The sequence below is a fragment of the Dichotomopilus funicola genome (genome assembly GCF_033296635.1).
Source record: "Dichotomopilus funicola strain CBS 141.50 unplaced genomic scaffold C8A04scaffold_44, whole genome shotgun sequence".
Taxonomy (NCBI): domain Eukaryota; kingdom Fungi; phylum Ascomycota; class Sordariomycetes; order Sordariales; family Chaetomiaceae; genus Dichotomopilus; species Dichotomopilus funicola.
The window spans coordinates 126543-148091 of record NW_026944065.1 but is presented as its reverse complement, the minus strand read 5'-3'; the positions used below and the strand labels follow the sequence as shown (position 1 = coordinate 148091).

General features: G+C 53.9%; 5 protein-coding genes across 5 annotated transcripts; 3 read left to right on the top strand and 2 right to left on the bottom strand.

Moving 5' to 3' along the window:
* Nucleotides 1–93: 93 nt before the first annotated feature.
* Nucleotides 94–1634, bottom strand: C8A04DRAFT_13183 (IPP transferase-domain-containing protein; the record flags this gene model as incomplete). The annotated part of the gene is made up of 2 exons (XM_062777613.1): nt 94–1446; nt 1515–1634. 2 exons carry the CDS (start codon nt 1632–1634, stop codon nt 94–96), a joined length of 1473 nt encoding a protein of 490 aa, XP_062635840.1.
* Nucleotides 1635–2043: 409 nt separating this feature from the next.
* On the top strand, nt 2044–3687 carry C8A04DRAFT_29917 (uncharacterized protein; the record flags this gene model as incomplete). The annotated part of the gene is made up of 3 exons (XM_062781183.1): nt 2044–2053; nt 2209–3553; nt 3612–3687. The coding sequence occupies 3 exons, from the start codon at nt 2044–2046 to the stop codon at nt 3685–3687; spliced, it is 1431 nt and encodes a 476-aa protein (XP_062635839.1).
* A 2531-nt stretch (nt 3688–6218) lies between these two features.
* Nucleotides 6219–11739, top strand: C8A04DRAFT_38253 (uncharacterized protein; the record flags this gene model as incomplete). The annotated part of the gene is made up of 3 exons (XM_062784181.1): nt 6219–6310; nt 6474–11620; nt 11714–11739. 3 exons carry the CDS (start codon nt 6219–6221, stop codon nt 11737–11739), a joined length of 5265 nt encoding a protein of 1754 aa, XP_062635838.1.
* A 2184-nt stretch (nt 11740–13923) lies between these two features.
* Nucleotides 13924–14421, bottom strand: C8A04DRAFT_29915 (uncharacterized protein; the record flags this gene model as incomplete). Its single annotated transcript, XM_062781182.1, has 1 exon — nt 13924–14421. The coding sequence occupies one exon, from the start codon at nt 14419–14421 to the stop codon at nt 13924–13926; it is 498 nt and encodes a 165-aa protein (XP_062635837.1).
* Nucleotides 14422–19287: 4866 nt separating this feature from the next.
* C8A04DRAFT_13206 (thioredoxin-like protein) lies at nt 19288–19773 on the top strand (the record flags this gene model as incomplete). The annotated part of the gene is made up of 1 exon (XM_062777623.1): nt 19288–19773. One exon carries the CDS (start codon nt 19288–19290, stop codon nt 19771–19773), a length of 486 nt encoding a protein of 161 aa, XP_062635836.1.
* Nucleotides 19774–21549: the final 1776 nt, after the last annotated feature.

Genomic DNA, 21549 nt, shown 5'->3' with positions numbered 1-21549 from the left:
GGGATGAAATGTCGTATAAAGGAGGGGCTTTGGGAACAAAAATAAAAGTACGAATACGGTTTGAGATTTTAGCGCATTAGAGCACCATTGGGTTCAAGCGCGTTCTATTACCGGTTCCTTGTCTCGTTCTTCTAGTGCGGGATCGGGTTCGCTTGACTCGACGACCATCAAGGCCCTCGGGGGTCTCGCGTGCGCCGGGATAAGCTGACGTCTCTTCACAGCCTGTACCACCTTGCGGTGCTTCTTGCTTGTAATATGCGCTGTCCACAGCTCTTCTGTTAACAGCGTCTTCTTACATACCTCACAGGTTTTGCGGCAGGGGGTGTCTTGGCGTTTATTCCGCGCCATCGTTTCCGCCAGGACCTCCCTCGCCGTTTCAGACGTTTCTGCTGGTGGCGGGAGTGGTTCGTCTGCAAGAAACTTGCGCACTAGTGTGACCCCCTTCTCGAGCACCTCGGATTTCCACAGTTGGAGGTTGGTGCTGTCGAGCAGATAAAGCCTGTCCATCATGTTTTCCTCTTGGAGCGAGGAGACGGTTTGTAGCGCCATCCACCGCAATTGCTCCTTGGCGTACTGCCGTGTTGCAGTCTTGGTACCCTCGATACCGGCCTGTTTGAGACCTTCCAACTGCGGGCTATCTGGCGTTTCCTTGACCGCTGCGAGGTAGGCCTCGAATTGCCGGAATCCGATAGACTGCCAGATTCCTTTCGACCGGTCGACTGTTTCACCGGCGGCGAGTCGTCTTTGGAGGTGATCGTACACCTGGGACACCTCGTCAAGTAGACCGTTATTCACCATCTTGTCGACGCGGCTATCTAGCCGCTCGTGAAGAACTTCTTTGCGCGCGTACAGCCAAAACATGAGTATTTCGTCAAAGTTCTGATTTGGCCCGTGAGATTGCACCGCCCACTTGGACTCCTTTTCCCTGCGCTGTTCGGCATAAATGTCCGACGCGCGGCGCCCGGTTCCGTAGTAGATCTCAAGCGAGGTTCGGATCTTGCGCGTATCATTGGGGTGCCATTTCTCGGCCATCACGGGATCTACTTCGCGCAGCTTCTCCCACATCGCCTGCGAAGTATCTGAGAGAATGGGATGTTGCGCAATGAGGTCGTCGCGGTCGACTTTACGCCCGTCCCGTTCCGCTTGCTCCTTGACGAGCTTCCCATCAAAAATCAACCCGTCGAGATAGTAGGACGTACCGCCGACGAGTATTGGTAGCTTCCCGCGACTGCGAATATCCCAGATAATCTTGGTTGCTTCGTTTTTGAAGTGGGATGCGGCCCACGGATTTTCTCTGAGCTCGATGCTACCCAGGAGGTGGTGCGTGATGCCCCTTTGTTCTTGGATCGAAATCTTGTTGGTAATAATCGGGAGGCCGTCGTACATTTGCATCGCATCCGCGTTTATTATTTCACCGTCATATCGCTTCGCCAACTCGACAGCGAGCTAGTCCCTGTTATCCTCCCATACCAGACAAGAAAGCAGGCCAAAGAAAAGAAGCAAAGGAGACATACATCGGATTTCCCGGTCCCAGTCGAGCCGTAGATACAAATAAGGGGCTTCATCCTTCTGACAGTGAATTTACTTGGACGCAGTACTGCGCGGACCAGGGACGCAAGACGGAAAAGGCCCATCGGCGTCGCTCGACCCTCGATTGCAGCCGCATCTCAACGTTCTAGATTGTTCCTCGAATTTTTGGGGAAAGGGTTGAGTGAGCCCCACAGGGGAACTGCACTTTGTTGGAGAGACTTTTGGAGCGCCTTGGCACGCACCCAGCTGTGCTGTCGCGCACGGAGCAGGCCGCCTTCCCCAGGATTGGGTGTAGCTGTCACGTGTGGACCCATTTGAAATTGGACACATCACAGAATAACTGAAGCCAGATCTTAAGGAGCCGTTTCTCCAGCTGATTCCTTCCCCTTCCCCCTTTCGAACCACATTGCGTCGACAACAACTCGCTCGCCCAGAGTCGTTGTCGCTCACTCCGCCTCTTTTTCTTCTTCTTCTGGATGATTTAATAGTTGATTTTCTTTCCAATTGCCCACCATGAGTTCCCGTAAGTTGAATGGAGATTCTTTTCTGGGCGCGTCTTGGAGCTACAAGCTCGCGCATCAGGCGCGCAGCCTCGCGCAGCTTGAGCCACGACGGACTTGCAACTTTTTCGAATTGACATTCGCGACCGTGGTGCTGACTCTTTGGCTTGTTTCGCAGTTCGGTTCCTCGACCTGGTCAAGCCCTTCGTGCCGTTCCTCCCCGAGGTTCAGCAGCCCGAGACGAAGATCCCCTTCAACCAAAAGTTGATGTGGACGGGCCTGACACTCTTGATCTTCCTGGTCATGAGCCAGATGCCTCTTTATGGCATTGTCTCGTCCGACACCTCCGATCCGCTATACTGGTTGCGCATGATGATGGCGAGTAACCGTGGTACCTTGATGGAACTCGGTATCACTCCCATTATCTCCTCCGGCATGGTCTTCCAGCTCCTGGCTGGTACCCACATGATCGACGTCAACCTCGACCTCAAGTCCGACCGCGAGCTGTACCAGACCGCCCAGAAGCTGTTTGCCCTCATCCTCTCCGTCGGCACCGCCACCGTCTACGTGTTCACCGGTCTCTATGGCCCCCCGAGCGAGTTGGGTGCTGGTATCGTCTTCCTCCTGATCCTGCAGCTAGTCGTTGCCGGTATGATCGTCATTCTCCTCGATGAGCTCCTCCAGAAGGGCTATGGCCTTGGCAGCGGTATCTCGCTGTTCATCGCGACCAACATCTGCGAGTCCATCATGTGGAAGGCGTTCTCCCCGACCTCGATTAACACTGGCCGTGGCCCCGAGTACGAGGGTGCTGTCATCGCGCTCTTCCACCTCCTCATGACCTGGCCCAACAAGCAGCGTGCTCTCCAGGAGGCTTTCTACCGCCAGAACCTGCCCAACATCATGAACCTGCTCGCTACCCTCCTCGTCTTCGCCGCCGTTATCTACCTCCAGGGCTTCCGCGTCGAGATCCCCGTCAAGTCCTCGCGCCAGCGTGGTGCCCGCGGCTCGTACCCCATCCGCCTCTTCTACACCTCCAACATGCCCATCATGCTGCAGTCCGCTCTGTCGTCCAACATCTTCCTAATCAGCCAGATGCTCTACTCGCGTTTCTCGGAGAACCTCCTCGTCCGCCTCTTCGGTGTCTGGGAGGCTAAGGAGGGCTCCTCGCAGCTCTCGGCCATCTCCGGTCTCGTTTACTACATGTCTCCCCCTCTCAACTTCAAGGACGCCCTGTTGGATCCCATCCACACCGCCGTCTACATCGCCTACATGCTCACCGCCTGCGCCGTCTTCTCCAAGACCTGGATTGAGGTTTCCGGCTCGAGCCCCCGCGATGTTGCCAAGCAGCTGAAGGACCAGGGCCTCGTCATGGCCGGCCACCGTGAGCAGAGCATGTACAAGGAGCTGAAGCGCATTATCCCGACCGCTGCCGCCTTTGGTGGTGCCTGCATTGGTGCTCTTTCTGTTGCCAGCGATCTCATGGGCGCGCTTGGCTCCGGTACCGGTACTCTCCTCGCCGTCACGTAAGTTGCTGCCTTTAAAACATGGTCCCCCAAAGCGCACGCACTAACACTTGCTTAGCATCATTTACGGTTACTTCGAGATCGCTGCCAAGGAGGGCGACTTGGCGGGCATGAAGGGGATGATTATGGGTTAAGTGCATTTGAGTGCAATCAAATGCCAAATGCACGTTTTAATGCGGCTCGCCGCATCCCTTATACAGCTTGCCGGGCCGCTTTAGAGGGCTGGAAGCTGTCGATGTGTCCATTTAGTCTGTAATTATTTGGGGAGCCAAAGCGCTGGCTGCCCTGTGTACTAGCAATGAAGCCAAAGATCATAAAGAAAGGAAGGTCTGTGAAAATCGGGCTGGTTGGTATTTAGCATCTGAGCGGGCAGTACAAGTAGATTCGGACAGACAGGTCTTTGGGTTCGAAGGGAAAATTATAGGGCTCCGGCGCTCGGTTTTACTCCTTGGGACTTGCCATTTCTGTATCTGTGCCTCCTTCATCTTTTTGTTTGCCTCCCTTTCACCACGTTTGCCATTGAGGAAATCGTTCAGCACGGTTGTCGTAAGGCGCAGCGCGCCGTTGCCCTGTCTGAGGCGGCAAGGGCGTCTAAACGAAATCTCTTGTCATGCACCTGGCGTCACTTTGTGGTCGCCTTATGTAAGTGGTGTGGATGGCAATTTACCAGCCCTTCCAAATCACGAATGCCGGAAATCGCAGGGCCAGCTGAATGGGCGTGTATTTGTATCACTTGGAACTCAACCAGTGGCAACTGTATTCCCTCTTGTCCGAGACACTTGCACCCGATCATGTCTTCTTCTCGCCTATCGTCTTTCAGATGTGATTGATGATGATCTGATTCCGTCGATGTATGGTAGATAGTCAAGAGAAGGCGTCTTGTGAATGACGCGGAAGAACCACAGTGCGCAGGTTCACACCCCTCCGGCGCGCTGGGGACGGTTCCAAGTTGGTTGACTTGATGCAATTTGACCCTCCCTTCCTTTAGAGCATTTGGCATGTCTGCAGGTGATTGAATCCTACATAGTTACGATGGAGAAGAACAAGACTCATTTTTTAGTTGTCGGGGTGACTCATTTGACAACACCCTTTCAATTCTGTTTGGTCTTTTCTGTTTTGGGTCAAGAACCGTACCCACCATGAGGAGGGATAGTGTACTTTATAGTGCAATGGATTAGGAAGGTCCTTGAATCTTTCTTGGGATGGGAGGGGTAGGGCTGCCGAATTCGCGGACTTGAGAATCGTCTTGCAATTCTAGGATTGGGAAGAAAGACCTTCAGTCTCGCATTGGTCGCCCTCTCGATGGCAGTTCACGGTAAGTAATCAAGTGTGGGAAATCGAAAGTTCATGTTTCAGTTTGTCTTGCGGAGCGACGTGAAGCTTTCGATGGCAAGGCGTGAATGTAACCATAATTGGTCGGAAATTACACACCTGTGGTTTGTTAGAAGAAAGGTGCTGTTGGATTCTTTTTCACGAATGTCAGCATGGATGGTGGCGTGATGGCGACATTGAGCCAGCGGTGAGAGCATTGTTGGTGTGGTTGGTTTCGACTTACTCATATTGTCGTATCGCCGTATTGAGTTCTTGTTTGTCAGTGGAAAACTGTTTCACGTACAGAGACGGTTGTTCGTCTGATGCCGCCCAGCTCGACTTACACGGCAGTGAATAAGACTTGTCACTGCTGCGGTTGGCGCTTCTTTTTGGCCCAGGCTTTTGGAATCATCCGTGGCACAGGATGCAAGTTTCCATTTCCTAACAAGATCATTTCCCAACTGTTTATTTTCATTTAACCACTCCATTTTTGAAAGGCCTTGGGCCTCCTGCTCCTTATTTTCCCATGGGTCTTGTTTTGCTTCAGGTTGGATACGACAGCATAGAAGCCTCGCCTGACATCATTGACCAACCCGATCCCGCCTTTTCTCGGTGCTGCAAAACGACGATCCTCCAACGGCCAATGCCACGCGGAGGATAGGCAACTCTTGGGTGCATGGTTGAGGTGCATCTCATAAACCTAGGCAAAAGCTTAAAGTTGCGGCCTGGATCGATTCGTCATCTCAGAAGGCAACAATAACTTCAACCTTCAAAGGAGCTGGGACTCAGAGCTTTTGTGAACTTTGAAGATCAGGTAACGCTTTGCGCTCGGGCCGAGCACTGCTTCCTGGGCGTCCATGTCGCGACTTCCGGAAACGGGGTGCCTGGGGGAAGCTCCAGCGGGGCATCTTTCAACACACCCCACCTTTGCTTACCGACCCTCTGGCCTTCTTTAGGCTTGGCCGCGACTTCACAGGCCATCCAGACGATAAGCGCGGTCTCCCGCGGGGCCTGCAAGGAATTCTGGAGACAACGACCACCCCGGCCGGCGAGCCCACTTCGGCGGGGGTGCAGAGCTAGCGCATGCAGGCAGGGTTTCCGAATTGCTAAAAGCCGCTGGGACCAAGACGCCTTGCTTCGGATTGACAGGCACCGTTGACTCTGTTTCTGTTTCTCTGCTTCGTTCTTTTCCCTTCCCTTTTTTCATATTATTTTTTCTTGGGAACCCACGACGCCCTCGACCTCTTCCCTAGAAAGTGGTTATCGCGCCACGCCTCTACTTTTTGAGCAGCTTGTTTGTGGTACACATTGCTCAAGAACAGTAGCTGAGGCCTGCGAGTCGCAAACATCCGCCATGCGGCTTGACGACGCGGGCGAGCCAGGCTTTGCATCGTGCTCCTGGCCGATATGGCAGACCGATGACTTCACCCGCTGTTTTCAGCGAGAGTAAGTAGCAAAAAGCCCTTCAAAAATCAATTTCCGAGCTTTCTTTCTCCTCTTTTGCGAGCATTGGTTTGGCAATGGGGGAGTGAACATGTGCTTTTGCCGATGTCTCGTGACGCAACTCTTCAAAACCGTTAAGCTAATCGGCAAACCCTGACGCACACAGCTACCTCAAAGTCCTCCTGCCATTGGCTATCGTAACGCTCTCGTTTGTGCACCTCCTCGCCCACAACCTCATCCGCGCTGCAAAGCTAAAGGGCACTCTCGGGTACGAACCCCTTGGGGCCGGCCCGACGACGTTATCGCCGACGAGCCATACCGAATTACCGAGGGATGAACAACCCATTGGCGAGAGTGATGAGGAGGAAGACCTGGTGATCGAGGGCGGCCGGCTCGCGCTGGCGAAGACCACGACGAGGGGCTCCATTGTCCAGGCGGATATCCCACCCGGGCAGACGCTTTCAATCTGGATCGAGGAGTTGTCTGTCATTGGTCTAGTGGCCATCAACGCTATCGCATTGGCCACGGGGGCATATGGCAAGAAATGGGGAAGCATCGCGGCCGTGGCCGGCTTGGTCACCTGGGTTTATGCCCTGTTGTTGACATCCCTTCGCCTCACTTTGGGGAATACACAATGGCGTGTGCCGCATCTCTGGAACCACACGACGATCATCTACACTTTCCAATGGCTGTTCACATCGGTGATCTTTCGCTCTGTCCTGATCCGCGCGAGCTCCCAGCTCACCCAGACCCTTGCCATTGCCGAGTTCGCCCTTAGCACACTGCTGTTCGTGATGGCCATCTGCACTCGCAAGGGAAACAAGACCATTCTGCTGGAGTGGGAGGACGGCATTGCGCCGGGCCGGGAGAACCTGGCGTCGCTCTTTTCACGGTACACGTTCTCCTGGGTTGACAGCATCGTTTACGAGGGTTGGAAGGAGCCGTTGGATATCAAGAGGGTCTGGAACTTGCTGCCTAAGGACAAGGCCGCTGCCGTTTTGTCCAACTACCGGCTCTTGAAGAAGACGACATCGCTGGCCGTCCACCTCCTCAAGTTCTTCAAGGGTGCCTTGGTCGTACAGGCGGCCTGGGCTGTCCTCGGTGGAGCGCTCACCTTCGCACCGACGCTGCTCCTCCGCGCCATCTTGGAATACGTAGAGGACCCCTCGATCGCTCCCCGGAACGTGTTGTGGCTCTACGTCATCCTCCTTCCCCTCTCCGATGTACTTCGCTCCGTTGCAGACGGCCAAGCACTCTGGATCGGTCGCAAGATCTGCATCAACCTGCGGGCCATCCTGGTCGGCGAGATCTACGCCAAGGCGCTTCGCAGAAAGGCAGCCGCAGGCAACGACAACGACCTCGGCGCTAAGAAGGATGATGACAAGAAGAAGAAGGGAATCTTTTCCCGGGTCAAGAGGCTGTTGGGGCTCAGCAAGGACAACACGGCTTCGAACGATGCCGCAAACGCAGCTGCTAGCAAGGGCAAGACGCCCGATGCCGATGAGCAAGCCAACTTGGGCACCATCATCAACTTGATGTCAGTTGACAGTTTCAAAGTGTCTGAGATTACTTCTTATCTGCATTTCCTCGTCGCGGCGGCGCCTACGCAGCTCCTCGTGGCCATCATCCTGCTCTACCAGGTCATGGGATACAGCGCCATCCCCGGTCTCATCATCATGGCGTTGTTGCTGCCAGTCAACATTGCCTTCGGCAAGGGCTTCAACTCGAGCCAAAAGCGGATCATGGCTGCCACTGATAAACGTATTCACACCACCAACGAGATTCTGCAGAACATCCGAATCATCAAGTATTTTGCCTGGGAGCATCGGTTCTCCCAGATTGTGGACGAGAAGCGCCGGGCGGAATTGAAGGCTCTCCGTTTCCGTTTCATGATTTGGGCGGCCGCCGTGGCCGTCTGGAACACGGTGCCGATTTTAATCACGTTCTTCTCGTTCCTCGTCTACACCGTCGTTGAGCAGAAGCCGCTCTACCCGTCGGTCGCTTTCACCGCGATCTCCCTGTTCATGCTCCTACGCTACCCGCTGGATCAGCTCGGCGACATGATTGCCCACGTTCAAGAATCAGCCGTGTCTATCGATCGTATCGAAGAGTTCTTGTCTGAGGAGGAGACCGAGAAGTTTGCGCAGCTGGGTGTTGACAACGTGGACGAGAATGGCAACCGGGTCATCGGGTTCAAGAACGCGACCTTTATCTGGGGCAGCCGGACGGCGGTTGCTGAGGATGGCTCCATGGCCTTCCGCCTGCTAGACCTCGACCTCGACTTCAAGATCGGCAAGCTCAACGTCATCACTGGCCCAACTGGCTCTGGGAAGACCTCGTTGCTCATGGCACTTCTCGGCGAGATGACTATCATGAAGGGCCGCGTCTTCCTTCCCGGAGGACGCAGCCGTGAGGATGTTCGGCCCGACCCAGAGACCGGGCTTGCCGAGACCTGCGCCTATGTCGCTCAGCAAGCCTGGCTTGTCAACGCCAACATCAAGGACAACATTTTGTTTTCGGCACCATATGACGAGCAGCGATACCGCGATGTCATCGTAGCCTGCGCTCTGGAACGTGATCTCGAAATTCTGGACAACGGCGACGAGACGCTGGTGGGCGAGAAAGGCATCACCCTTTCTGGTGGTCAAAAGCAACGTATCTCCCTGGCGAGAGCGGTGTATTCTAACTCGAAACACCTGCTCTTGGATGACTGCTTGAGCGCTGTCGATTCCCATACGGCGCAGTGGATCTTCAACAACTGCATCATGGGCCCGTTGATGCGTAACCGCAGCTGCATTCTCGTCTCCCACAACATCCCGCTCTGTGTGCCGCATGCCGACTACGTTGTCACGATGGCCAACGGCCGTGTCACCCACCAAGGCACGCCGCAGGAACTGATTGGTGCGGGCGCGCTTCCTGAGGATGTCGCTGTGCAAAAGTCCGCGCCGGGTTCCGCTCACATCTCTCGCGTGCCGTCAAGGGTCCCTTCTAGCGTCGGCGAGGAGAGCGGTGCTACGCTGATCAATGATGCAGATGGCGGTTCTGGTGACCAGCACAAGGCGAAAGACGACCCTGCGAAGAAAAAGGAGACCAAGAAGGTCGACGCCATGGAGGAGACCAGATCTACCGGGGCGGTCAAGTGGCCCGTCCTGAAGCTGTACCTGGGATCCATGGGCGGGTGGATGTTTTGGATCGCCGCGGCCTCTGTCTTTGCTACGCAACAGTTCTCCGGCGTGGCGTCCAGCTTCTGGATCCGGGAGTGGTCCAACCAGTACGACACCGAGGAGAAGGCCAAGATCGGGTTCAACATGAACTCCAACAGTTACTCGGTCCAGACGCTGTCGCCGACCTACTTTGCGTCTATCGCGAACTATGTGAAGGGCAACAGCACTACTTGGATGACGGCGACGGCCGACTCGGGCACACCGGTGCCGGAGGTGAACGTCACATACTACCTAATCGTACTGGCGGCGATTGGTATTGCGGGCGCGCTGGCTGCTCTATTCCGGGATCTGTGGCTCTTCAAGGGCTCTATCAGCGCCTCGTGGAAGCTGCACGACGGCCTGATGCGGTCGGTCACGGGCGCCAAGTTCAAGTTCTTCGACGTCACGCCGCTGGGCCAGATGATGAACCGATTCAGCAAGGACCTGGAGAATGTCGACCAGGAAGTCGCGCCCATTGCCATCGGCGTCATGTCCTGTGCCCTGGCCATCATTGTTACTGTCATTTTGATCGCCTATATCACGCCCATGTTCCTGGTCGCGGGCGTCTTCATCGCGCTGGCGTATTATTTCCTGGGCAGTTTCTATCTCCACGCGTCGCGCGACCTGAAGCGGCTGGAGTCAGTCGAGCGTAGCCCGCTGTTCCAGCAGTTTGGTGAGACGCTCAGCGGCGTCACGACGATCCGCGCGTACGGGGACGAGCGCCGGTTCATCCGCGACAACCTAGGGCGCATCAACACGCAGCTCCGGCCGTTCATCTACATGTGGGCCGCTAACAGATGGCTCGCATTCCGGACCGACTGCCTGGGAGATGTTGTCGCTTTCTTTGCCGGGGTGTTTGTCATCATCGGGCTCGGCAAGATCGACCCGGGCTCGGCGGGTATCTCGTTGAGCTATGCGATTGGATTTGCTGATAACATACTGTGGCTTGTCCGTTTGTATGCGCTGAACGAGCAGAACATGAACTCGGTCGAGCGGATTAAGGAATATCTAGACGTGGAGCAGGAGGCTGTAGCGGTGGTCGAGGACAATCGACCGCCTGAGAACTGGCCCGCCCAGGGCGCGGTTGAGTTCATCAACTACAGCACACGGTACCGCGAGGAGCTCGACCCGGTTCTGCGGAACCTGAGCTTCCGCATCGAGGCCCGCGAGAAGATTGGCATTGTGGGCCGTACCGGTGCTGGCAAGAGTTCGCTCACCTTGGCCATCTTCCGCGCGTTGGAGGCGGACGAGGGCAAGATTCTCATTGACGGTGTCGACGTGGGCTTGATCGGCCTCCGTGACCTGCGCGAGGCCATCACGATTGTGCCACAGGAACCCACCCTGTTCATGGGCACCATCCGGACTAACCTCGACCCCTTTGACCTGTATACGGATGAGGAGATCTTCACTGCGCTCCGCCGCGTGCACCTGATCCAAGCGGGTGAACTCACCTCCGTCACTGCTCCGGCTACACCAACCATGGCCCTCCCCGAAGCCACTACCGCAACAGATAGCATCAACACGCCCACCACGCCTACCACAGCCGCCAACAACAAAAACATCTTCCTCGACCTCTCCTCCCCCGTCACCGAATCCGGCAACAACCTCTCCCAGGGCCAGCGTCAGCTCCTCTGCCTTGCCCGCGCCCTGCTCAAGAACCCGACCGTGCTTGTCATGGACGAGGCGACCGCCTCCATCGACTATGCCACGGACTCAGCCATCCAGGAAACCATCCGCGAACTGACCAGCACGATCATCACCATTGCTCACCGTCTGCAGACGATTGTGGATTATGACAAGGTGTTGGTGTTGGATAAGGGGGAGATTGTAGAGTATGGGCATCCGTGGGAGTTGATGCGGAAGCGGAAGCAGGGCGAGGGGAAAGGGAAGGGTGTTGCTACTACTGGTGCGGGTGCTACTGCGGGCGACCGTGGTGGTGTGTTTAGGAGTATGTGTGAGACGAGTGGGGATTATGCTGTGTTGGCGGCTGCTGCGAAGAAGGCGTGGAAGGCGAAGCAGTTGGTTGATGTTGATGATGATGAGGAGGAGGAGGAGGAGGAGGATGACGATGAGGCCGGGAATCGGGAGGAGGGCAAGGAAACTGGTGGGGGTAAGAAAGAGAGCAAGGAGGAGAGTAAAGAAGGCGAACCAAAAACGGGGAGTAGTGCTCTGACGGAAGAGAGCGCTACTGAGAATGGGAAAGCGGCTGCTACGGACGTGGAGCAGTAACAAGCGTAGAATAATGGGCAGTGGTTAAATATTATATCACCTTGGACTGTCCCTTGCGGGGTTCAGGGCCGGGGTTAGGATAGGACAGGATAAACTCGAATAGGAATCAAGGCGTTTGTGTTTATCTCTTCTCTCTCTCCCTCGGTATGTGTGTCTAGACACCTCCCCTGGTTACATCGCCGGCCTTCACGATTCCAAAGCGAGCTAAGGTAGAGTGCTATTCTTGCTATAATATCTTGTTCCGTGCCATAAAAACACTCGAATCGTCTTGTTTGGTTAGTAACTGCACCTGTCCTACCCACGTACTGCTGCACCTCCTAACTTTGGTAATTACTAACATTTAGCTTCACTGATTGTTCTGACGCATGTTATTTGGAGTTACGAGACTGGATGGTTTGAAGGTCGACCTGTCACAATTTTGGCTTTCCCACAACGGCTAACCAGATCACTCTGTGTTTTTAGTTTAATTATTATGCCTTCTTGCCTTCCCTCATGTCTCCTTACCTGATTTTTCTTGTTCACTCCGGTCCTCTTTTCTGTTACCCCTTTCTTTGCTCGTGCAGTGTTCACCGGTCAAGCCTGCAAAAGCTGCCATCAACTCTAGGGAATTTAACGGTCGGTTGAACCCGGGTGGCTGTAATTTAGCTATTAACTAGCGTTCTACTCATCTGCGCAAGTGCAGGCAAATCCTGCCCTCCTGGCAACCTCATCTCCAACCGCCGACCCCTGACACAGATTCGGACTACCCCGACTCCCCGCCGTGTAGCCCCCCCTACCACTGGTCAACTTTTTGATCCACACAACTCGGACAACACCATCAACATAACACCATGTATTAGCTATCTGGTGTTGCGCAAATAATGCATGAACCTTGCGATTCGTTAGGCTCGCTATCGCTATCTTCAACCATATCTTTCTCAATCCGCCCAGCCGCGATTTGAGCGCGGCGGATTTTTTGAGCGTTCACAAACACGTCGTTTGGATCCGGGTCCGTCCCCTTGCTACCCAGCGCTATATCCACACCCATCGCCCGCCTTAGCATCACCGCGGACCTGATCCTCTCGACGTCGCCGCCGGTAATACCGGCTCAAAGCCTGAGCTAGGAGGTCTGAAAGCAGAAGATGAATCAGTGGCTGTGTTCTCAACTGCCAAGGGGAGTAGACCAAGCGCTCCCGCTTCCGCGAGTGTCCGACTTACACTTCATGAGATCATCCGTTTCTCGCAAGCCATAAGCCACAGTTCTACTCTGGAGAGCGAGAAAAGGATGTATTCCCAGCTATCTTGGTGGGTTGAGAGTTGAACATATCGGTGTCATCTAGCGACATTGTTCCACAGGTCAAAGGAGGTTGGCAAGGTGGTGAAACCTCCCCCGACCGCTCCCGCCACTACTGGGGGTACTGGTGGACGGTAGGACGACGAATCGGATGGGCCACAGCGGGCCGCCCGCCCGTCCGAGGGCAACTTGAATGGGCTTTTCGGTCGCCGTGTTTGACGGTGTTGATGAACATTGAGGGTTGAACCCAGGTGAGAACCTTAGTGATGGGTGTTTTAACGGCTGATTCGGAATGGGTTTGGGGTTGCGGAGAATCTGCTGGTTGATTTGATGTGGAACAGGACGAGCGACAGTACCGAGAGTCGAAACCCTAGGTTGGGGACCAAGGCGGCGTTTTGGATTATGCTGTCGGTGAGCAGTGAGAGTTCAAGGGGGGGTGAGAAGTGATGGGGCTTTGGATATTGGTGTTGGGGATGGGGGTACTCGGAGTATTTATAAGAGACAGATAGTTGTTGAATCGGACCAAAAGCGAGAACTGATCATCATTATTATGATAGGAAACACCATTTTGCAGGTGTTTACCCGCCTTTGGCTCCTGACACTATCCGCAATTAAACAACACCTCGCCGCCCCTTCTTGTTTACAGGGTAAGCTCAGAAACAGCGCCATATTAGTCCTTCCATTTTTTATTAATTAAGTATATGACTCCCACCCTTTCCCCAAAGTACCACCTAAGATCCGACCAACGGAAAGAACCTTTGAGCCCTCACCATCAGACCGGCAAAGCCTGCCCCAACAAGGAAGGCACGTTCTTCCCAAGCCCCTTCCTCACTCAAATCACCCTGATCGAGACCCACCCACAAACCCACCGCCAACTGCAACCATCACCCTCATCTCCAGCTCATCCCAACTCATATTACAGCCCGCTCCTTCCCTTTTGCCCTCCTCTTGGCCTCTTTCTTTGTTCTTTCCCTCGATACACGGACCGCAAATACCCACCACACGGCGGCAAATAAAGCGCCGAACAGCAACAGCCCACCGATTACAGAAGGAACGGCTACTTTGGCGATGTTTCCAGCGGTTTGAAGGTTGTTGCTCTCTTTTCCATCCTGAAAGGGGCTGGTTTCGTTGGTGGTGGTTGGAGGGCCGGGAGTGCTGGTGCTGGTGCTAGTGTTGGGAGGTGGGGAGTGGTGTGTTCCACCTTGTGGGTGGCGGGTTGTGGGAGTGATGGTTGTGTGGGCGCCGCTAGAGCTGGAAGACTGTTCAATCTGGAGAGTGAGGGTGGTGAATGAAGGGGTGCCGACGATGACTGGGACTGTGGTGCTGTCCACTATGGGAAGGGTCTCGAAGGGTTGGGTGGATTCTATGGTGGTGGGAGTAATCATGACTGGAGGTAATGTGGTTGCCATTGGAGCAAACGGAGAATTTTCGATTGTGGGTGGTGGTGGGGTGGCTGGTGATGAATTACGAGGTGAAGATGTGTTTATGGTAGTTAACTGAAAGCCAGTGAGAGTCTGAGTCTGCATTCCGGAAGAGAGTTCATACGGGAGCGCTTGGTAGGTGGTTGCCGCAAATGGCGGACGGTGTGCGGGAGGTTGGCCTAGGGACTCGTAAGGTGATTGAATGAACAATAGTTCCAATGAAGCTTAGTGTAACTGAGTCACTCATTGTTAGAATCACGATCAGCTCCAAATATTCTCTCACTTCTTCGGGTCACGGGTTTTTATGTCTTCGGATGATTGGGATGTATGCTGCCACAGATGCCATAGATTGAACCCCAAGGTCTGCAAGAGAATCTTCAAATTGCTCGCGAGGTCTTAATGTGTTTTTTAGGGACCTACGGGTAAGGTAGTCCACCACCTTACCCTGGGTTTTTTAACTGGCCTTCGCTCAACGTCTAAGATTTGTCTCACTTTGTGTTCGTTGGGGAGAGAAAAGAACAACAACTAAGACCAGAGCACAATCTCGTGCTTCCTTACTTATTTTGACATTCCAACTACCTTTTCTCAAAAAAAGAAATGACTTACTAATTACACTTGTCCAATCTTTCGCGGCCCATGGTAAATCTCCTCAATAAAACGGTCGTCATCTCTCCAAAACTTTCTGTCGAGTCTTTCCAATATCTCGTACAGTCTATCTCTCTCCTCCTCTACTTTGTCCAAGCCACGACAAAGTAGTCTTTGTTCCTCATCTATGCTTTCCCGGTGCACATGATACTTCCGCCAGATTTCCTCCTCCCGCTCGCAACTTCGCTGCACGATTTGTAGCCTTTTATCATTGTATGTCTCTCTCACCTTCCCCCGCCGCACTTCGATTTCAGCAATTCTTATATCTTCGGGTGACTTTTTCTCCGTAAACCAAGATTCGTACGCATTTGCGACGATGTGAAATGCACGACAGGTGCGTTTTGCGGTGGTCGTAGCGGCTTTGGCGGTAGCAGTGCCTGCTGTGGACAAAAGAACCCGTCCACGACGGAAGGTGGAGAGGACGGCCGTTATAGCCGCGGATACCTGGTGAGTAGGTTTATCATGTGAATTCGCATTGGTGGTCGGGAGGCGGGGGCTCTTGCTGTCGTCGTGATTGAGGTCCCCAGTTCCCTGCGTCCGGGTTACGTCGGACTTATTATGCACAGGCGCGCTCTGGTTCTGCTTCTCGTTGGCGAGGGACCCGGATGTTCTCGGGATGAGAAGGGGCTGGGGAGCCAAGCTGCCCATCTCCGTTATTGTCTCCCGATACCCGGGAGGGCTTTCTTGCTGGCAGGATTGGCGGGGTGGATATTCAGGATCGCTAAGACGTGTGTCTCGAAAGGCACACCAACAGTGACAGCAATGCCGATTTCCAAAACTAGAGACAGAGTACGGAGGCGGCGGTGCTGGAAAAGAAGCCTGGGGACACGTCTGGGGTGGTGACGCCGAAGGCCCATCGTAGGGAGCGAGCAAAGGGACCATGGTGCCCTGATCTTCTTGTGCATCGGCTAATGTGGCCATGATACCGAGCGAGTGTGCTGATAGGCTCCTTCCTTTATGGGTGGTTGGTGATTTGGTTTGTGGAAGTTATCAACTGCTGGGACGGGCGTGTTGTGCTTGGAAGAGAAGGAGGATAGTTTGAGGGCAGAAAGGTAAACTGTAGTTGCATTAAATAAGTAAGGTTACTAGGGTTCAGTTCCAGTCAGATACGATGCAGGTATGACGTGCAGCGTTGCGGAATCCACTTGTTGAATTATTATAAATAACATGCTGTATCCCCTCACGATGGGATCATGAACTAATCAGGTAGGCCAGCTTCTTTTCTGTCGTTTTTAGATGAACATAACCAACACTCTTTTTTTGATAAGAAATAACAAGACATTCGCTTTTTTCTTTTCTCTGGCTCCCAATAGCATCCCACCCCATTCGTTTTCGGTTTTGTCTCGCTCGTTCTCCCGTCCCGTCTCTTGTTTTTCTTTTCCTTTTTTTTCGAGATGCAGTCTTCGACGTAAGTAGCCTTTCCGATAAGCATGGATTGGATGATTTGCTGACGTGTTCCATCTGGAAAATCAAGTGAGTTGCAGGAGTTCCCGTTCTCGCCGGTCTCCCTGAGCGGTACCAGCCCTCGGGACGGCGACGAGTCCCCCCCGCCCGCTCCAACCGATACCCCCGGCCGGTCTGAACTCCGCCACCGCTGCCGCCGCCGACAACGATGACGACAGTTCTCCCTCCCTTGTCCTGTCCAACCGGACGGACAGCAACGCGCACAATGCGGGAAATGGGGGATCGTCGTCGGGCACCTTGCCCTCCGGCTCGGGTCGGGCTGGCCGTTGCACCAGTCCTGGTGCAGACAAGAAGCGGCGTGGTCTTCGCGCACCATCCCCCTCCCAGAGGACGAAAGGCTCGGTCAGTAGCGAATTTAATTTCATGCCCCCAAGTAATTACCTGTCATATACAGTCAGCGAACCCTAACATTGCTGTCCTATCTATTGGGCCATGACCATGTTAGACGAGTGGCATGATCGGAATGGGAAGCATTCCCGGCGGCTACAGTCGAAGAAGAAGGAGCAGCGTAACCATGAGCTGAAAATATATGCGCTCATATCCCTCACTAGTGTAATTTTTGTAGCAGTAATGTTCTGGATTTACAGATATTGATCAATTTTAATTGAGCGTTACACCCATTAACTAAACTGTAAAGGAGTTCCAGCCATCAGTCAGAACTCACTTACTTGGCAAAGGGGGCTCCGAGTAAGGGCCGAGGCTAGTCTGTTCCCTTACGTCATGCGGGCCATAGAGTCGAGGAATGGTGCAAACGTCGGAGGGTTTATGGGTCCAACTTTGCGCTCAGTTCGTGAATTCACAGCGGGGCGTGGCGTCCAGGCGATGGAGGCTATTCACGATTTCGGTGCTAGACAATCGATGGAAAGTAGGAGAGACACACAGACGGATCTGGGCGGCCTGTGCACATAGATAAGGTAAAAGCATTGGGAAATGACTGGAAGGCCATAATTACCTTCAAGAATGAGTGAAACTGATGTCATTCGGGGTAGGTGCGGGATATATAGTAGCCCGAACCCCCTCTCTTTCCCCTTGGTCACAACCACCAGGTGGAGGGCACTACTAGGAGGAGGACCATCCAGTGAGTCGCAGGTGTCACGAACCAAATCGCCAACGTTCAGTATAAGACGAGAACCATCAGCGCCTCAGGCGGCTAAAGACCATGTTCAACGTATCATCAAACCGGACTTCCCGCTCGGCATCTACTGCCATGCCCCCGCCCCCTTATTCCATTTCTAATCCCATAAACGGGCACCGTTGCCAATGCCAGTGTGGCTTACACCTGGACCCCGCGCACGAACTAAATCAACGCCTGCTACGGCTCGTGCCTGTTCAGGCCTCTTCAGACCCGGGCCACCCGGCGCCTCCGAGCTATCGGGAGGTCTCGTCCTTTCCAGCCCACCAGCAGTCAACCGCCCGATCCGTCCCAAAAGACAAGAAGAAGAACGGTACGCCTGACCGGGACAACTCCACCGATGCCAAGCGAACGGCACCACCCAAAAACGGCAGTGACCGCAGTCACCGCACCATTTACGGCAACGGCAGCTCGCATGCCCTGCCTCTCACTCCCGACCAGGACCAAATGTATGGGCACGAAACAACGCCCCCATCCCGGGATGGCAGAGAGTCGATCCGCAGGGCCTTGCGTCGTGGACGGCTCCTCTTGTCTGGAGTGGGCTACGTTACCGTCCGAGCTGCCGAGTTAAGTCTGTATGGTGCGTATCGCTTGTTGGTAGGGGTGACGGACAGCTCTGTATTCTGGTTTCCGATGGAAGGGGCACATCCCGCAACAACGTGGCGGGTGCAAAGTGAGCTTCGGAAGCGGAGAAAGCAGAAGGAGGAGCAGCGCCGAAGGGAACGCCGTCTAACGCGGCAGAGCCTGAAGAGCCGCTTTTGGGATTTGGACTAGCTAGGGATTTGGCGGTTTATTTTCTTTGCGACTTCTCTATACATTCCTGTGTGTTTTGTAATTTTTATCGTTATATCGGTTTTCAGCTGGCGAGATACTCAAGCCCGAGGGGACAGCGATATGTGGAATTAATACGAATGTATAGTAATTATTCGTGTGTGCATTAGTGAGATTCAATGTCACTAATTGACGCGGCGTAATTTGACAGTGGGGCCAAGCATGTCTGCACGTGTTCTCGCGCCAGAGACAACGTCACGTGCTTGGTTGAGAAACCCAGCGAAAGCTACCCTCCAAAGGATAGAAAGAGATATTGCAACCAAAATCATTTGAATGCACTGTAAATTCTGTACCCTCATGGAGTGTCTGTCCATCTGGGGGTAAATTCTCGAATTTGGTCAATGTTTGGCCGAGGAGTTGTGACAAGGCTGGTGTTCTCGGGGGATTTCCAGGGACCCACTTTCTTGACACGACACGAGACAACGACCGCTAATGAGAAACCGGACACAAGAATCAATTCTACAAGACTCACAAACTATTACCTTCTCGAGTAACACCCCGCAATTTGCCCGGTTTCATCGCTGGAATCGACAATAAAGCTCAAGGTTTAACTTGACGCTCATTCCAACCCCTAATATGGACGCCCTCATATCCCAAATCACGCGCCAGCTCCGTGAGCGCGACTTCGCGGGTCTTCTAAACACAATCATCAACACCGTATCAACCTATCCCTGGACGATTGTAGCGATCCTCGTCTTAGTTAGGGTACGTATACCTTTGCTTCCCCACATGCATCTACCACCGTTACCCATCATGCCAAAACTCCCATCTCAATGCCCTTTATGGTGATTAACCCACCCCCCCAGATCCTCCAACAATTCCTCACCAGCCGCAACCCCATCCCCGAAACCTCGGGCAAAGTCTACAAACCCGCCAACGCCACCGAATTCGACGCCCTCCTCTCTACCACCAAACACGTTGTCGTCGATTTCTATGCCGACTGGTGTCCCCCCTGCCGAGCCATCGCGCCCGTCTTCTCTGACCTAGCAGACAAGCATTCTGCTGAGGGCCAGCTGGCGTTTGCGAAGGTGAATGTGGACCATGTGCATGATATTGCGATTCGGTATGGGGTATCGGCCATGCCGACTTTTGTGTTTTTTGAAGGGGGGAAGCCTGGCGGGGTGAACGTGGAGGGGTTGGGCGGTGGGAGAGGGTCAGTGGTGGTTACGGGAGAGGGGTTGGTGGAGAGGGTGAGGGGGGCGGATAGGGTCGCGTTGGTGGCTGTTGTTGAGGCTTTGGCGGGGAAGGGTGGGAAGAAGGAAGAGTAGTGAACTGGGGAGGAGGGTGAGACTAGGCCGTGAGACTGTTGGTAGTGTTGGAAGTGTTGTTGTTGGGGCAATTTCTTGCGCTTTCTCACGATGCTGTTGAGTTGTAGACTTCATGAAGTATCTAACGAGTTTTGTAAACTGCGCTTTTTGCACGTCTCTCCATACGCCTCGACTCCTCTCAACATCTGGGAAAGGTCCGGGAACTCTCTACTTTCTTCTGTCTCTGTTCCTGTATTTGTCTCTTCTCTCACTCCCTCTTGCCTGACGTACCTGCATCCCGTTCTCCGGTCAAGAAGACACGATCGAGGGAGAGGAGACGCGAGAGTTCTCGGCATTTATCGGTAGAATGCTTCAATGGCGGCCTGAGGATAGGCCTTCCGCTTCGGACTTACTGAGGGACCCATGGCTTCGAAAGATGCGGGCGAAGTAAGCTCAGGTACTACCTAGCTTAGGGAAGGTACTTAGAGCAACCCCATGGGGAAGGGGATTTGAGCCTGGGAAATAATTACCCGCTTCTCGGCGGGCGTTCGGCAAGGCGCGGAGGTTCAGGTATTCCGTAACACAATTCTTCAAGTTTCAGACCTCCAGTCGCATCCATCCGACTCTGGCAGCGATTTGGGACTTCCGAGGTAGACAGCGCCTGACCGATGGCCCAGCAGTCGCACAACACCAGACATTGAAATGAGACCGTTGAATACGAAATGAACAGATGTAAGCTGGTCACAGCGACAATCATGGGGTAACAGATTGTGAGAAATGTATTTCTGTCAGGGGGCCCCAAGTCAAACTCAAGGAGTTCCAAGGCGCTGGATCGACATCTGACGAGCTCAGCTCTGGTCGGATGTCGCTACAGTTGCCAGATTTCCCGTGCTACCAATTGGCCCAGTGTCATTGCTGTGCACAGCTCCCGCAGTCATCTTAACGGCGTTCACGTTATTCCATGGTCCTTCTTTCCGCCCTTCATTCAACCAACGTTCCATCGGTGTCAATGCAGACTTCTGCGGCGGGCCATTCCGTTGCTCCGCGGGGACACCTCCGCCACGCGTTTCGGCACCCCAGCAGCGCGGCACCTGTTGCCAATGACCCTCGTGAGCCGAATTGGTGGCCTTCCCCTGCGCTTGAGACATCTTTTAACTGGCCAATAAGCTCCACGTTAGCTATCTATACAAACACAACTCCTTATGCCCGCCTCCTTGAGGTTCTCGGCATTTGTCACATGGGAGGCACCTTGCTCCTGACAGAGAACGATGGTGATGAGACGGCAAGTAGTAGACATACCAGCGGTAGGGAAGTCTGCGAGCGGGTAGCCGGCTGGTAGCAGGGTTGGCAGGCAAGTTGACCCTACGTCAGTAGAAAAATGGGTGCAGTAGGATGTATGCCGCTAGGTAGGATATAGATGAGGGCGGTATGGCTTCAATGTTGGTCATATGATGAGCAAAGGTGAAACTACCTCACCTAGCTTTGATTGACGTTCGGGCTGGGCTCAGGAAAGATCAGAGGGAATTTCATCTTGTTGGGCGGTTGTCACTCTTGTCACTTCATACTTGCATGAGCCGAGTGACGCTATTGAACTTTCGTGAACTTCGTCCTGTGCAGCCATTACCTGCTCCTTATTGACCCTAACCCCTGTCGGGAACGCGACCATGGCGGAGAGGCGGCGGGCAGTGCCTCATTTAAGTGGTCTGCATGCATGCTGCAGAAAACTGAACTTTTGTGAACTTTTGGTGAACTTTTGGTTTCAGAGCCTTGCCTCAACCGTCCAGGCCGAAAAGTAAG